This window comes from Podarcis liolepis (genome assembly GCF_965112155.1).
Source record: "Podarcis liolepis genome assembly, chromosome: 14".
NCBI lineage: Eukaryota > Metazoa > Chordata > Lepidosauria > Squamata > Lacertidae > Podarcis > Podarcis liolepis.
This window is the reverse complement of record NC_139569.1, coordinates 26624292-26641261: the sequence shown is the minus strand read 5'-3', so window position 1 is coordinate 26641261 and position 16970 is coordinate 26624292. Positions and strand designations below refer to the sequence as shown.

General features: G+C 50.1%; 2 protein-coding genes across 5 annotated transcripts in view; one reads left to right on the top strand and one right to left on the bottom strand.

Moving 5' to 3' along the window:
* Positions 1 to 3911: 3911 nt before the first annotated feature.
* ARPIN (actin related protein 2/3 complex inhibitor) lies at positions 3912 to 16040 on the bottom strand. 2 transcript variants are annotated; one of them, XM_083475238.1, is made up of 6 exons: positions 15750 to 16040; positions 10837 to 10912; positions 7321 to 7453; positions 6670 to 6876; positions 6113 to 6276; positions 3912 to 5900 (listed from the first exon to the last, which is right to left on the bottom strand). In XM_083475238.1, exons 1-6 carry the CDS (start codon positions 15941 to 15943, stop codon positions 5892 to 5894), a joined length of 783 nt encoding a protein of 260 aa, XP_083331364.1. In that variant the 5' UTR covers positions 15944 to 16040; the 3' UTR covers positions 3912 to 5891. The 2 variants fall into 2 exon arrangements, with proteins under 2 accessions (XP_083331364.1, XP_083331363.1); XM_083475237.1 differs by lacking the exon at positions 15750 to 16040 and adding an exon at positions 11399 to 11769.
* The window catches only part of ZNF710 (zinc finger protein 710), a 22482-nt gene continuing 17394 nt past the window's right edge, over positions 11883 to 16970 (top strand). The window contains exons 1-2 of one of the 3 annotated variants that reach the window (XM_083475080.1): positions 11883 to 12037; positions 15064 to 15219. The gene's annotated coding sequence lies outside the window, so the exon portion shown is untranslated. Of the gene's footprint in view, positions 12104 to 12891; positions 15220 to 16970 lie in introns of those variants that run through there. The other 2 variants (XM_083475079.1, XM_083475078.1) reach the window with 2 other exon arrangements.

Here is a 16970-nt window from a genome sequence, read left to right as displayed (position 1 = left end):
GTGCCAAAACAAGATAACCACTGCCTCCACCCATCCACCCATCCACCCACCCACCCACCCAGAGAGGCAGATGGGAAGGGAGCCCTATGCCCAGCAAGGGTTCCACCATTACCAGGGGCAGCAGAGAAGAATTAGGCAAGCATGGTGGTCACAGCCTGGAATAAGGGAGCCTTCTCTCTTCTCAGTCACAGGGTGGATGGGAGCAGCAAAAACAGCAAAGTATTGTGCCTCCTTAAAGACCAACAGATTTCTTACGGCACAAGCTTCAGTCTTCTGCAGTCCATGGAAGCTTATGCTAGAAGAAATGCTGGTCTTCAAGCGGAAAACAATATTGTTTTGTTACTATTTAGGAATATGACCCTCTTGTAGGATTGGGTGTTGGTCTGGATATTATTTTTGGGTCCCCTCCAAGCCTGTGGCTTGATATATGCCAGATAGGATTCTGTAGAAGGAAGTTCTGAAGTGGTCAGACTAGTCTCTTTGTTAAAAAGCTGACAGCACTAGCCAAGTCTCTTAAGCATCTTTTTTACATGACAGAAGAGCTGGCCAAGTACAGATGCTTTGTTGCCAGAAACACCCACCTAGCAGGGCTTCCACAAGGAGGGTGCAGATTCTCCCTCACTCGCTAGGACCACAGAGAGCAGGTTCAGGCCATAGTAAAAAACACAAAAACATTTGGACCCCCACAGCAAGGGCAGATTGGCTAAAAATCTTTACATGGGATAGACAATAAATGTGTTCTCATTTTTATGTTAATAATAGATATAATAATATTCATACTTGCTAGGAGTATTAAGATCCTAATGATGCCAATAAAGTAAGCAGTCAAGACAATCATTGCTGAACCAGCAATACACTTTAAATGTTTAACTTTTATGTGCAGCCCACCACAATGTGTATCACACAACAACTTTGTTGTATTTGCACAGCGTTCACTAAGGAAAACATACTAACGAGACTGGGCATAATACAACGAGACTGCAGTCATACTGTCAAAGCACAGCAATGAATGTTCATATAGAATCAGAAGTGCTTAGTTCACAACGTAAGTTTGCAAGCCATTATACAGAATTGTGCATGCATCGATCATGAAATACATGCTTCGTTAAGAATTACATAAAACCAGTGCTATTTTTCTAGAAAAAGAGGTGCTGGAGCTCATCACGAACTTTTCCTTTGTTAGAATGGCAATTGCGCCCACCTGAGAGGTGTTGGAGCTGAGCTCCAGCTGAAAAAAAAAAATCCCAGCATCAAACATAGGCAAGGTAGTTGGACCCTGGATCCCCTTTCCAGATCTCCAGCCCTGGTAATTTGTACCAGTTCCCACCCCACCACCACCAGGCTTGTCACCTCTGCCATCACCTGGCTGGAGGACACTTCAGCCTAAGCATAGGGGAGCAACTGGTCAGAGGCCAGTCTTGGCTTGAACTGGGAAGGCACAGTGGCTTGACTCTCTCTCTCTCTGCTGAAACCGAAGTGAGGACTTTGAGATCATCCTGGTAACCTAGCAGGGGAGCAAAACCTGTTGGGGGCAGGGAATGCTGTGAGCCCTGCCATCTAATGCTCAGGATAGACATATGTGTAAATAAACCTGTATCTCACCAAGACACTTCCTTCTCCGGTGACCTTTATTCCTAGGAAACCTAATCCGAGGTGGGTGCTGGCAACCCTAAAGCCTCCCACCACTTGAAAAGATTTAGGACGCTCACTTTGTTTTGTGTTTACTTTTCTCATAGATCAAGAGATGGGGTGTCAATGCTGTGTCACATGCTATATAATTGTTTTTTCCCCTGTAGTAGGTGATGTGCCACCTCCTTGCCTTTGCAAGCAAAGTTGGGGGAATCTTTCAGGGTGGGACAAAGCCTGGTGAGAAAGTGGGAGGGTGGTCCTGCTGGACAGCCCGTGGGCATGGTGTTCCTGTCCCTTGTTTCAAAGAGCTCACAAGCATCCTCCTTTACCTCTTTAGGACTTAAAAGACCAAGGGACAGAGCATCGTCCCCATACTTTTCTTGAGCTTCAAAAACAGTCTCTCTGCAGCCTCAGGGGAGTGAGGTCCAGAGGCCTGGGCAGAAGGTTGCCCTAGAGACCTGCCAACAGTTAACTCTTCTGAGGCTGGATGACTCTTTCCCTTCCCCCTGGACACTCCACCCCAGCTGGCCACACACGAGTCCCCTTCCAGCTTCGGGTTTTCCCAGAAAGTTTCCCATATTTTATGCTTGTGGAAGTTTGTGCACAGCTGTTCTGCGCTGAAGGAAATCGCCTCACCCAAGTGACACAACAGATCACTTTCAAGAGGCCTCATCTGGGCTACCCTCTTCCTGCTGAGAACCATGGCCAAGGCACAGGGAAGGCAATGAGTCAGCCAAGCCAGGCAGTGTTTGAGGCTACAGCCAAGGAGCAAGGAGCAGGCATGTGGGAACTAGTCCTCAGTGGCAAGCAACCCTTATTTAATCCGCCTTGAGTTTGCACTGACACAGCATTCTGCTTGTCAGCTGCAGCAAAAACAAGTCTCTTGCAGCACCTTATAAACAAGTGACAATAAAATAGCTTGTCTTTGAAGTGCCAAAAGGCTTTGCTTTTGAGATTGTGGCATTATGAGGGGAGGGCTGCCAAACCAATACACAGGCTTAATTGCCGCATACAGGGCTGCCACTTGGAAGAGGCTAGCTGGTACAGAATACCACAGGCAGATTACTTATTGCCACTGGCTGCTTAGAAATACATTGCACTGGCTTCAAAACAAATCCAAATTGGCTTCAGCTGTTTCCAGGCACAATTCCAGGTGCTGATTTTTGACCCCTAAAGCTCTGCATTGCTTGGGATGGATCTGAGCTCCCAGGAGAACCTGCCTGTTTGTTTAGAGTTCAGTCAGAGGCCTTGCCACAGGTGCCCTTGGCTGCAGGTGTCAGATGAATGCATGACAACCAAAGACACCCCCCTAAGGCATTAAGCCCTCCCCCAACACACATCCCAGTAACACTTGCCCTGACATTCATATGATCAGCTTCCAGCCACCAGGCAGAGGTTTATTCTCCTAAGCTTTTAAGTGGAGCAGTCCATTTGAGGGGAGGGGGGAGCCTTTTTTGACGTTGCAATGGTTGAAGGGGTCAGAAAGCCTTTACCAATCAAACACAAATCTCCCCAGAGAACTACAAGGAGATCCTCTCCTCTCCCTCCTGACTGCCCATGTCCTGAAGACATGCAGGCAGAAGCTCTGGCATAAGTTCTTCACTCCAACCACCCTTTGCAGAGAGATGCCCAAGGCAGAATTTGCTGCACTTCCAAAGGCTTCCTTTGCTTTGAAAGCTTATCCTAAAGGCGCCACCTTCTGGCAAAAGGTCAGTAAAGCAAAGGAAGAAAAAAGGGGGTTGTTCTCAAAGCCTGTCCAGTCAAGGAGCCTAAGAAGAACCTGCTTGTTTGGGCCAAAAGGGGCACATCTAGTGCAACGACCTCTCCCCATAGTGGCCAACCAGATACCCCAAAGAGAAGAAGCCCACAAGCTGGTCCTGAGTGCAAGAGCAGCGTTTTCAACATTTGCGATTCCCAGCAGCAGACATTCAGGAGCATACATCCTGTTCCTTACAGAGGGGAAATAGGCATTGTGGCCAGGAAGGGCAAAATTAAGGGGTGGGGGGGGGCAGCTAATGAATGCTGACTTTTTAGCCCCCAGCCTAGCCTATGTTGCCATAAGGATTCAACCTTTCCACAACAATACACTATTAGGGGTCTACAGTGGCTTGGCTCATTGATGCAACAGAGTCTAGGAAATCTCCCCCACAACCACCTGGTGGTCTTTCTGGGCCCAGAGGAGATATATTTAGATCAGGGTGGAGGGTGGTCGCAGTTGCCCAAGAAACAGCCAAGGAAACAAACTTTCCCCAGACTCCCCGCACAGAAAGAGGCAGGCAGACTGGGGGGAAATGGAAATATTTTATTACAGAATGTATACAGAGCATTGAGCAGAGCTGAGGTTCTCCTACCAGGCCTTTCCCAGCTCCTGCCTGCTTAGCGCAGGCCCAGAGGCCAAATGGCAACTGTTTAGGACTTCCTCCACCAAGCTGCTGCTGCCCCCAAAGACAGCAGCTGAAGATCGCATCCTGTAGCCATCTTTTGGAAACATCCAGAAGGAATTGGTGGAGGGGCCGTAGCTCAGTGGTAGAACATCTGCTTTGAAATGCAGAAGGTCCCAGGTTCAATCCCTGGCAGCATCTCCAGGTAGGGCTGGGAATGCCCCTGCCTGAAACCCTGGAGAGTGGCTGCCAGTCAGTGTCACCAAAACTGAGCTAGATGGACCCAAGGGCTTGACTCAATGTAAGGCAGTTTCCTGCGTTCCTATGTACTTAAGGAAAGGCCTCCACCCACCTTTCAACATACAGAGAGATGACCAAACTCTACCACCACAATCACGTGTAAATCTCTAGTGTGAAATGGGTAAGTTATTATGCTCTATGGACTGTTTTCAGTATTGATGAAACAACCATCAAGTTGTATTTTGTTAAATGTGTTTATTGATTTCACACACACAAAAAAGTTATTTACGAAATGGGTCAGCCTCCATCAATAAGGGTTATGTTCCATCTCTTGGTACAATATATGACAAATCTATTCAGCTGGTCCAGAAGGATCAGACTGAAGAGTGGACGATTATTTATGTATGCAATGACAGCAGCGCGGATACTATTGGCTCAGAGACGGAAAGAAGATGAAGTCCCAACCAGAGATGAATGGTTGATAAAGATGATGGACTACACCGAAATGGTGAAAATGACTGGGAAAATCAGGAAGATAGAAACTTTAATAAGGAATGGGGGGAAATTACAACACTGTAAACAACTAAAACTTTGGCAGAATTTGAGTAACGTGTGTAATGTATAAAAAACTAAGGTAAAAAAATGGGCTATTTTAAGAAAAATAGAGAAAATATAGAAAGCAGCAGGAAAAGTTAGATAATGGAAACCATGGAGGAGTGGAGGGAAGCCTAAGGGTTCAAGGAATCCTAAATGTTGATGGTTATGATTAATCTTTGAATTCAAATGTACAGTGTAAAAGTGAATAAAAAAGTTTTTTTTAAAAAAAAGAAGAGTGGGCTGAGCATGGGCAGGAATACGGGAGAGAAGCAGAAGGAAGGAAGGTGTTGTCCAAGCACCAAATAAAAGCCCCATGAAGCTAAAACCTAGGCTGCCCCTCAAATCACCAGCACATGATGGTGAATCCCGCTGCTGCTCCGAGGAGGAAACAGTCCACTGAAAGGTAAGGCGTGTGGCACCAAATGAGAACACAAAGCAGAACCGGACCAGCAGGCTGCCTTCTGCAGTTGGTACCACTAGCCATTCAAGCTGCTATGGTGACACAGCCATCGCCTGCTGCTTGCCCACAGCATTTGGTACTCAGAGATGGAAGCTCCCTGTTCCAATAGCCTATTTCAGCACTGTGGCCAGAGACACTGACCAACCTGTCCTCCACACTTGTGGCTGGTCAAGATACCTCTGCTGCTCCCGGTGGTTCTCCCACTGCTTGGCGCTCAGTGGCTGGCGGACATCACTTTCTTTGGTCTTCCTGAAACTGCTACCAGTAATTTTTGGTATGCTGCTGAAGGGCTGAGGCTTTTGCTCCAGGGGCTGGGGCAGTGCCTGCCGTAGAAGAGCCCACAACTAGCCTGGGGTAATGTTTAAAAGTAAAATCTTCTGATCTGCCACCCTCAGGCACCCAGGAAGAATCATGTAAAGAGATTCAGGAAGGCTGCAGGAATCCCAGCCCTGCTGAGAGAGCACACACCACTCCCTCCCCACCCCAAGCGTCCCCCTCCTTCCCCAGAAGCTTTGGAAACAGAAGAATAGAGAAGAGTCCAGGAGCAGCAGGGAGTTATTTGCATCCTCTCAGTTCTTCTTGCCTCAGTCATCCTGCAGAGAAGAGCAGCAGTTATTCCAAGGGACCCCTAGACAGGCTTTGTTCCCACCCAGGGCTCCAGGCACAGGCCCCTGAAGTCAGCCCCACCAGAACAGGGTCAGTCTGGCTCCTGGGCTGGAGCAAATCCATGAGTTCCCAAGTCTCAGCCCGTGCCAGAGAGAACCCCCTGCCCTGGCTGCTCAATCTGGAGTGGTCATCCACATACCCATTCGGCATCTTCCGCACCATCCCCATGCCCTCGGGGTTCATCAGACGGCTCCCCGTGATCCTTGAAAGCCAAGATGTTGTCTGTCCAGGAGGCCCCAGCTTGCTGGTCACCAGCAAAATTGCACTTGGTCACTGTCCCCACATCCAGCTTGGCTAAGGAGACTGGAAAGAATAAAAAAGTGGCAAGAGCTAAGTGGCAGCGCAGCTGCTTGGCATGGGGGTTCAATTCCCCATGGCACCTCCAGGTAGGGCTGGGCAAAAGCCCCCTGTGGAGAGCTGCTGCCAGCCAGTACTGAGCTAGATGGACCAATGGCCTGATTCAGCTGCAGGCAGCCTCCTACGTCCCAGAAGTTTCTACATGGAATATAGACTGGAGGAAGGAGTCTAGTCACACCAGGGTGTCCCCTTCCAGAAAGTGTCGATGCTTTGGCAAATCCAGGTCCTATCACGAGGAAGGCTCATTCCCCAGGCTGGCCCAGCAGGGATGGTAAATGGGTAAAGGGGTTGACCGGGGAAAAGAGGATTTGGGGCAGCAGCTCTGCCTGCAGCACTTACAGACAAAGGGTCCATCTCCCAAAGTCCTCAGGCGGATCTCCATCCCCACCTCCAGCTCCATCTTCTCCATCTCACTCTCACGCAGCCAGAAGGCCACAGCCTGGTTGGGTGTGTAGGGCTGCGTCACCTTCACCAACTCTGGCTTGGTCACCAGGTGCTCTAGCTCTTCTGGGGTCAGCCTGTCGGTCTTGCCCTTGGCCTCCACCTCTGTCCATCACAACACAGAAGGAAAAAAGACAGATGAGTACAGGGAGGGCCTTACCCAAAGGCCCAGGCACACACACACACACAGGAGCCATCAACTCCCATCTCCTGGTTTTAGGCTGCGGACCACACCTGCCCTCCTTGAAAAAAGCCTTCTACACCCAAGCAGATCCTAGAGCAACCTTCACCAACCTGGTACCCTCCAAATATTTTGGGGCTACAGTTCTACAACCATGCTGGACAGCTTGTTCCACGGCTGAGACGCTCTCAATCTCCCCACCCCACATGGCAGGAGAAATTCATGCGACGAGGAAAGGCAGATCACATGCTGAGACAACCCAGTTCACTACCCAGGAAAACAGGGCAACCTCCCAAGTCTGCTCTGCGGAAACACTACCCTCTGCTCTGCTAAGGCAGACCAAGGAGAGACTTCTGGGCAAAACTCACTGTAGGATGCCATGAGGAAGCCAGTATTGACCTTCCGAGTTTCGCTGAAGTTGGGCTCCAATTCCTTCCCCTTGGGGTCAAATTTGCGGCGATGAACAAGCCTTGGCCTGATGTATAGCACGAAGTAGCGCTCCTGGGGTTTGGGAAGGACAGAGAATCTGCTCACTCTGAGTCTTCAGAACACACCATCACTTTTGACTGTTGTTACCACCTGCCAGTGCTATTGCCACTACATTTGCAACTCTGTATTACTGTGGATGTAAAAAAACTGGAGCATGTTGGCGTTCACCAGCCAGTGTTGACAATCCCCAGCACCAGCCATTGTCAACAATCATCATGAAGTAGACAGACACAAAAACGAAAACTGCTCATTTCTAGTTTCCAACAGTCACAGAACCAATGCAAAAATTACAGTGGGTTGCGCAAAAAAAATCACACTCACAACTAGCAAGAATGAATTACTCTATATTTCTTCCTCTAGAACAATATGCAGGGTATCAGTGTCATACTGGATGAGGGTGAGCGAGCTGGAACTTGAACCAGACAAGGCAGAGCTGCTCCTGCAAAACTGAAAGTCAGATCAGGAGAGTTGGTTTTGCATGAGGCTGCACTTCCACTGAAAAACCATGGGGTTCCTTGCTTAGGGGCTGCTCCCTAGATTCTTTTCTAGATCCCCAGGTGTGTTTTTTACTCAGCTGAGGTTGGTGCATGGAGGTGTCAGCTCTGGCCCTGGTGAAACATGCCTTTGTTACATCTTGTTTGGGTGACTGCTACATGGGTGACTCTACATGGAGCCGTCCCTCAAAGATTGTTCAGGAATTGCTTCTGGCAATTGCCCCCTGGACCTTGACAGGGGGTGAGAGAAGGCCTGGGACTCTAAGGTGACAGCAGCTACCATTGCCTCCCAGACCATTTCCAGCACAATTCAATGTGCCAATTGTGACTTATAAATCCCTAAAAGGCTCAGGGATAGACTCCCTGAAGGGCACTCTACTGCACAGCCCTGATCTGGTATTGCGGTCTTCAAGAGAGCCCTTTCTATCTGTCCAGCCAACATCTGATGCACACTGCTGGGAACTCGAGAAAAGAGTTTCCCCAGAGACTGCATCCAGAGGCAGGGGGAAGGCCATATAGTCCCCCTGAGGACGGACTCCATTTAGCCAGGATAAACCATCTTCATTCAAACAGGTGTTTGGCTCACTAGGCTGGTTTGTTTGGCTCTGTTGCTGTGTTTAAATATGTACTTCTAAGTTAACTATTCTTTCAATTAACTGCCTTTTTCTATATGCTTTTATCCAGTTTTATTGCCATGTTGTCTATAGACTGATCCTTTTTTATTGCGGATTTTATTACTGTTAATTACCTTGGACGAAGTACTGTTAGTTACCTTTTGATGGAAAGGCAGGATGTCAAGGTAACAAACAAATATCCAAGGAGAAACGTCAGCAATGCAATCTGGCTACATGACACAACCTTCAGATTGTGTCAGTCCCCTCCCTTCTCTCCCCATCTGGCAAATAATCCAGTCCACCAGCAAGGAGGATCACCTGCTCATCCTCTCAGGGTGGGGCAGGGCAGGAGGCTTAGGACCCAAGGGCCTCTCCTGTTTTGAGGACAGACTCCAGTTCCTAATCTCCCCCCCCCCAAAAAAAAAAAACCCTTGGATCTGCAGGTTATTCAATATTATCATCAAAATGTGCACTATGAAATATTCAAGGCAGCCTAAAATAAAAATAATATGCATTAATAGCCAAATCTAATGAAAGCAGCAGCAACAAAACCATCTTTTTTGGAAAAAGTCCACTGAAGCAACGCTGCCTTTACTGCCCTTCTAAAAGTGATGGGAAGCAATCTAGTCAGGCCAAGGAATTTCTGCAGGGAAGTTGTTCCAAATCTGGGTGCCACAACCACAAGGTACATACTGGCTTTATTTCTGAAGACGATGGGGCTCCCAAAGCAGAGTCCCAGCAGAGGAATAAAGTTCTCAGACAGACTTGCATACAGGGAGGCATTTCTTGAGATATTCCAGTCCTGGGTGCTTTAGGGTTTGATGATGATGATGATAATTTTTATTTATACCCTGCCCATCTGGCTGGGTTTCCCCAGCCACTCTGGGCAGCTCTCAACAGAATATTAAAAAATGATAAAACATCAAACATTACCGTAAAAACTTCCCTAAACAGGGCTGCCTTCAGATGTCCTCTAAACGTCAGCTAGTTGTTTAGTTCCTTGACATCTGATGGGAGGGTGTTCCACAGGGCAGGCACCATTACAGAGAAGGCCCTCTGCCTGGTTCCCTGTAGCCTTACTTCTCACAGTGAGGAACTGCCAGAAGGCCCTCGGAGCTGGACCTCAGTGTCCGGGCTGAATGATGGGGGTGGAGACGCTACTTCAGGTATACTGGGTAGAGGCCATTTAGGGCTTAAAGGTCAGCACCAACACTTTGAATTGTGCTCGGAAACATGGAAGCAAGTGGCAATAAATGTAGATGGAATGAGACTTAAGTTAATTTGATCAGAATGACTGGCCCCATCAAAACCATAGCATCTGCATTCTGAAGCTTCTGAAGGGTCTTCAAGGGCATCCCCACATACAGCACACTACAGTACAGTGGTGCCTTGGTTTATGAACTTAATCCGTTCCGGAAGTCCGTTCTTAAACCAAAGCTGTTTTTAAACCGAGGCGCTCTTTCCCTAATGAGGCCTCCCACCACCAGTGCTCTTCCACCGTTTGGCTTCTGTTTGTAGACCGAGGTAAAGTTTCCTAACCGGAACACTACTTGTGATTTTACGGAGTTCTTATACCGAATAGTTCGTAAACAGGGCTGTTCTTAAACTGAGGTACCACTGTAGTGTAGTTTGGAGGTGACAAAACCAGCCTTGGTTTCTTAATAAAAGAGCACAGCTGGCATTTAAGACACAGCTAGTAAAAGAAACCACTCCTGGCCACTGGTGCCACCTGGCCATCTAGAAGCAAAGCCAAAGCCAGCTCTCCCAAACTGCTGTTCATTGCCCTCATCCCGTCTAAAACTGCTACTTAGCAGGACCCCATTATCTCTCCAATTCAAGGCACACAACCTCGACCTGCCAGGAATTGTGAGAACTGATATTTTTTTGTTATGGCAAAGGAGGTTATGTATCTTTTACTCCCACACCAGGATCCGCAGGTGGGATTATTGTATTTGTGGTGCAGACACATCCCTTCATTTCCCACAGCAAAGGCAGCATTCTGAGTGGTGCAGATGGCAAGGAGAGGGTCACACGAACCGCTTCAATGCAAACTACCTCCCAGTGTAATGCTGTGAACAAGTGAGAACTAATTCATGGAGGATAACGCTATCAATAGCTTTTTGTCTTGATGGCTGTGTCAGACTTCCAGCACCAGAGCTTCAGAACAGGCTATGGCTTTCCTGCCCTGCACTTATGGGGCTTCTCAGAGGCACCTGCAGGGGAACAGGAAGCTGAGTGCTGGTCCAATCCAGCAGGATCGCTCTTCTGCTCTCATTAGAAGCCTCACCTTTTTGTCAGCATCATCCAAGATGAGATGGCGGGACACGTCCAAGAGCTGCCCCTCCACAATCACACCGTCACCACTGCAGGGGAGAAAAGTTAAGACACAGGGGAAGAACCCCAAGTGAAGAGTTTATGTCAATCGCCCCACAATCCCCTGGGGATATACCGTATCAGGGAATTTTGATGCCATAGAGGGGAAACTTATTTTTTTCACTTCTCCATCTATGCCATTCCCTCTCTGCCTGACCTACCTTACAGGGCTGTTGTGAGAATAGCATTAAAGGACCCCATAGGTCTCCATGATTCTGTTCTTGGGTGGTCCAACTTCCTAATTGTCCAATATTCAATGGGTGGGGGATTCATTCATTTCTCTCGCTCTTAAGGGGCCCCTCAAGGATTCATTCTTGGTGCTCAGCTCTTTTCCCTCCACACAAATGTCCCTGGGCGACCGCATCAAACCCGACCCCTCGACGCTGCACCCCCTCAGCCTGCAAGGGCGGGAAGCGTCTCTGCGCACTCTGCACATGCTCAGAGGCCCCTCCCCGCTGAAGCGGCCCACCGCCTACCGCTGCCAGGAGGCGGGGTCCCAGCGGCCGCGCAGGCGCTCCGTGTGCACAGCCTTGGTGCTCAGGGCGCCCTGGTCGTAAATGCGGCTCATGATGGCGGCGAACGCAGCAGGGCCGGGGGAGGTGGGGCTACGGGAGACAGCGGCTCCGCCCACACCCTCCCTGCACCTGCGCAGTAGCGGCAAAGGGGGGGGAACCACCGCCAAGGACAGAACTGTGGTCGCCACTTGAGCTGCGTCAGGGCTCCGAGTGTAGCTGCGGGAGGGAGAGTGGAAGGATAGAGGCGAGTCGCCTTCGCCGCGGGGTTGGCCGATTCCGAGCCAGGCATTGGTCCGCGGTTCGGCCGGTGAAGGCATTGATTGGGTGATTAAGAGGGAGGACGGATGGACGAAGCCCCGCCCCCTGCACGCGAGAGGAGGAAAATGGCGGGAAAGAAAAGGGGGGAGGAAGACAGGGGCGACTACGCACTTGCGCACTTTCAGCTACGCGTGTTTCCCGTGAGGCGAGGCACCCACAACGCCCCTGCGAGGGAAGCCAGCTCAAGGGACGTTTCAAAGCACGCAGCTGAAAGCAGCTGCCTGAGGCACCCCGTTGAGGCTGGCTGCCTGTGCCTCTCCTTGTAAGGCTGAAGCGCCCCAGGTGGGCCGTGGGAAGGGCCCCCCCTTCTCTCTTGCCTTTTTGGTAATCGAGGCCCTGTGGCCGCAGGTGAGAAGAGCAAGGGGCTGAGAGGACTCAGAAAGTGGCTCTGTATAGCCAGGAGGCTCAGCACTGCCAGCGGCTTTTTGCTTCAAGCTCTCTGGCCTCCATAGTGAGAGTGAGCAGAGAGGAAGGGGAAGGAAGTGCTTCAGGAGCCTTTAAAACCTGGCAGGGTGGCAGGTGCAGAGGTGCCGTGCAGAGCACAGAACAGCCACATAAGGATCCTTTCGGCACCCCCCACCCCCGAGCTCTACTATTAATACTGTTATTATTATGCACAATTTATTTATATCTCACCTCTTCCCCAAATTGGGATTCAAGGCGGCTTCCACAAATCAAAACGACACAGATTAGATACAAAACGCTAAAAATATACAAAAGGCAGTTTTTAAAAAGCAGTTAAACTCTTAATAGAATTAAAACAATATGAAAAACAAAAATACTGTACACTGTTAAAAGCTCTTTCCTTTAAAAAAAAAGTTTCCAAAGGCCTGTTTGAACAAAACAGTCTTCGCCTGCTGGCAGAAGGAAAATAAGGAGGGTCATCCCTCCCCAGGAACCTAAGCAGAGCCTGCTGGTGAGCTGATGGTCCATCTGGTCTAGTATCCTGTTCTCACAGTGGCCAACTAGATGTTCTGGGGTCATTGTGGACCACTCCAAGGACATTGCCCCAGAGTCCTGTAGCAGTAGAAAAGTGAATTGAGTGGTAAGATGTGGGAAAAGCCTAGAAGCAAGGATCATGTTGCTCTTATGTCCATCCTTGGTGCCACTGCATCTAAAAAAAAGAATATTGGGAAAATGGGAATTGCAACCAGAGGGGTCACCCCTTACTTTCCGTGGCAGCAGCCCCCTTAATGTAATGTTCTTAAAAAGTCATGGTGGGGGCAAATGTTTGACTAAAATTGAGGGAAGTGGCGTGCAGTTTGAGGATTTCATTAAGGCAGTCTTTGCCAACCTGGTGCCCAGCAAGTCCAAAACACCTAGAGGGTACTATGTTGGCAAACGCTTAAGAGCCCATTAGCTCCACAATCACAACTACAATTCCTTTGTCGAGTTATGCCCACTGGATGGCAAGGAATCACTTGTAAAGCCCCTTGCACTACCAGAGGGCAACATTCTGCCAGCAGGGGAAAGTGGCACCCACATTAACGTCAATAGGGAGCCTCAGATGGCTGCCACTCTGGTCCTCCTCCCCCTGTTCCACCTCCCTTGCTGCAGTGCAGATCTCTGCATCCTCCATCCCTCATTACTGCTGGTGTGATGATCAATCTAAAACTTGGGACTGCATGAAGTGGAGAGTGGGAGCAGCAGGTTGGGTATGCAGCTGACCTGGGATAACAACCAGCAGACACTGGAAATAAAAATGAAGCTGTGTGGCTGCTTGAGATTAAGGGGGCTACACAAAATGAAAGCATCCTAAACCTGAATGTGATTATTAGGTCATAGGCCAATTACACAAGCTATTAGGCTGCCTTGATCCAGATCAAGTGTTTTTTGCAGCTATTTTCCGTGGGAGTCCATAGCCAGGGTTTGAACTCAGGATCTCATGTGTGCTCAGTCTCTGCTTTTTCCAGCTTAGCTATGGCTACATGGAAAGCTAGTCTATGGGTCTGAAGGAGAAGAAAAGAGGGGGATACCCTAGGAAATTAATACAATTGCTCCATCATGGCACTTTCTTCTGTGTCCGGCTGCCTGGAACAAGGGGCAAGGCCTGCAGTCTTGCTGTGCCATCCTTTTCTCACCTAAAACTATTCTTCCCACCAGGGCCTTCAAAATAGGAGCTTTTAGATCTCCCTAACGTCTGGGTCCTGTATCCTTTTTATTATGTTGCTACTAATCCCCACACAAGGTGGGCGGTGCCAACCATAGTCTTACCACTGTCAGTTCCATTATTCCCCCTTTTTGTGTGGTATCCCTTATCCCCTGCAAAAGGCTGGTTCCAAACACTTTGTGCATGGCTGCTGCAGAGGAAGCATTGTTTTGCCAGCAGGGCTTAAATCCTGCATGGGGCAGAGGGCTCTTTGCACAGGCTTCTTCTTATCCACAAGTACCTGGCTGGCTTGTGCAGGGAAAGACAATATAGCTTGTTCTGGTAGCATGGCCAGGGTTGGGTTGCCCCACAAGGTCACCTGAATATTGCTATGCAGTGCTAGGAGCCTTCCTTGCCGGCTGAAGATGTGTTGTTGGTGAGCATAATCTTTGTGGTTGGTGGCAGAATTGCCAGGCCCGCTGTGGTGGGTGTGTCTATTCAGTGTTGCTGTTGACTCTGCTGCTGGTTCACCAGAGGAGGAGCGTGACTGTGTTATGCTTGGCAGTAGCTGTGGCCTAGCAGCTGCTGGGGGAGCACAAGGGCCATCTGATGGCCCTGCGTTTGGAGCACTTCAGTGTAGAGGTTTATAAAACTATAAATGAGAAAAGCATGAATGGAGGGTAGTTTTTTCTTTTCTAGTAAACAGAACTTGCAGGGTCATCTATTGACAGTGATAACCAAGCGGGGTCAAGAGGCAAAGGCTTGTCTCTGGCTGCCTCACACACAGAACCCATTAGAAGTCCCACCTAACCCCAGACATGGAAGGCTATTAGAGACAATTAGAGGAGCCCTTTTGGGCCGCCCCTCCTCACCTGTGCAAAGGCCTGGCTGGGTGCACTTGCACACCTCGCTTAGAGAGACTAGGGTGGGAGATTGGGGGGGGGGGATTCTGTGGTGCTGGGAAAGGAGGGCAGAGAAAGAGAGGGAGAAGCTCTGTGGGGAGGAGGGAGAGAAAAGGAAACTTGGCCAGGGCCGGAGAGAGAGGAAGTGCGAAAACAAAAGCGAGATAAAAGGGGCTGCTGCTGCTGCTGCTGCTCTCGCTCTCCCTCCTCTGCGCCTTTCTTTTTCTCTCTCCCTTTTTCTCAGAGCTGGGTTAGGAGGGGCTGTTTTGCATCCCTTCACGTCAGCCCTGCCTCATTCCCTTCTTCCTTCCTGCTAGAGAGCGAGAGAGAGAAAAGAGAAAGGGAACTGCGAGCAAGCGAGGAGCCGGCAGCACCCAGACGAGGATCTGCCCCAGAAGGAGAGGTGAAGCGGCCTCCCTTGCCTGCCTGCCCGTTACCCGCCCCCCTTGCCAAGCCTCTTCGGGAGTCCCAGGGTGAGTTCGCCTCAGCCCCAGCCAGCTGAGCCAAGCCCTCTCTTCCCGGGCCGGAGAGGAGGCGGGCGCCGAAAGCCCCGCGGGAGGCCCGGTGGGCTGCCCCAACCGCTGCCGCCTCTATCCATCCCGGCGCTCTAATGCCAGAGCAGGGAGAGAGAGAAAAGAGTGATGGCGTCTGGAGAAGGAGGGAGGGAAAGAAGGAAGGATAGAAAGAAGGGGGAGGAGGGAGAGGAGGACGCACAACTGGGCTTGGACTGCGGCGCTTCTTGTCTTGCTGGGGCTCGCAGCACGTGGGGGCTAACCCTCGAGGAGCCTCCCCCACATCCTTGTTGCTCGCTTGCAACTTTCCCCTCTTCTTGCTGCTTTACAACACAAAGTTTTGCTCTGCAGGGAGCCGATCCGGGGAGGAGGGGGGGAAGCAGGCAGCGGCAACCGCGGGAGGGGAGTCTCGGGAGGTGCCGGCGTGGAGCTGATGGAGTGGACCCCTCTTCGGTTGGTCGGCTTGCAGGAGGAGGCAGCCGGTGGGTTACCTGTTGCCGTCTCTGCTGTGCTTGGCCATAGGGGGACGAGGCCCTCGTTCTCGAACCGCCCCTGGAGAGGGAAGTGCCGGCTGGACTTTCCCATTCTGTGCCTGGCCGCGGTGAACTTTCCCTTTAACAATCCTCCGGATAGGATTGGAGGGGACGGGAAGAAACTGGAGGGGGACGGACCTGGTCCCTTGCATGTTGGCGGAGGCTCAGTAGTAGCGGGGTTCGCTCTCTTGGAAAGCGCGCCGCCTCAAACTGCAGCCTGCGGATAGTGCCTGAAGCTTCTCTGCCTGCTGTTGGTTGGCCTTGCCAAAGAGCTAGGAAGCAGCTTTCCTGGAGCGGTGGCTGCAAAGGAAGGGGGGACTTTGCTCTTTGTCTGCCCAACCCCTGTGCCTTCCGTTAACTCTAACAGATGAGAATGTGTTTTTCCTTGACTGATTCTGTGGACTCGCATGTGTTGGGATCTGCGCTGTTCAATGGGAGTCATTCTGTGCAGCATCTTTGCTTTCTCTCTCCTTGACTGCCCTGCAGAGGTCTGTATCATTGAGATGGTTCTTAAACATACTCAGAGGTGTTGCCCATAGAAGCTGCTCTTGCAGAGTGGGCTGGTCTGTGCTCTTGGGCACCTTCCTCAGCCCTGTCCATGTCCCTTCCTCTCCCACTTCCAGAACTATCTGAAGAATTTAGTACTATCTAGATACTTTGAGGAAACGAGTGGTGGGAAAGCAGCAGATGATTCTGTTGATGGACCTCTCCAATGATGATTCCCCCCTGCCGCTGCTGCCCCCCCCCCAAAAAAATCCACTGGCAACATAAAATGTTTATCTCAGAAATGCTACAGTTGTCTCCTTGAATGGAGGGTATGGTCCTTGCAGTATAGGCTAAACAGTGTGAACAACAAAAACTCACATCTAAATTCTAAAGTGTTATTGGCACTTAAGTATCAGGTATGCACTGTGTGGGGCACCCCAGATGGATTGCAGCAGGCAGCACAGAAAAGGTTGCTTGCTTGCCATCTTCCAAGGACTGTTTCAAAGCAACTCTGTCCTGGCAGAAAATCAAAGATTCACCTTTTAATCAATGCAACCTTAGACTTCCGATCTGCTTTTGGAATGGTGTCTGTAACTCTTTAAGCTACATTTGCAACTGGCTGTGACTGTAAAATGACTGCCTGGTGAAGATGGTGCCTCCTTCCTGACATAGCGTGAGAGGAAAACTCTAACA

Excerpts from the sequence above, each read along its gene's own strand:
- ARPIN (XM_083475237.1), bottom strand. The coding sequence starts at position 11,754 with ATGCCTTCACCGGCCGAACCGCGGACCAATGCCTGGCTCGGAATCGGC. Across the intron at positions 10,913-11,398 it reads GACCCCGCCTCCTGGCAGCG|TGGTGACGGTGTGATTGTGG; the intron begins GTAGGCGGTGGG and ends TCTCCCCTGCAG. Across the intron at positions 6,277-6,669 it reads GGGAGATGGACCCTTTGTCT|TCTCCTTAGCCAAGCTGGAT; the intron begins GTAAGTGCTGCA and ends TATTCTTTCCAG.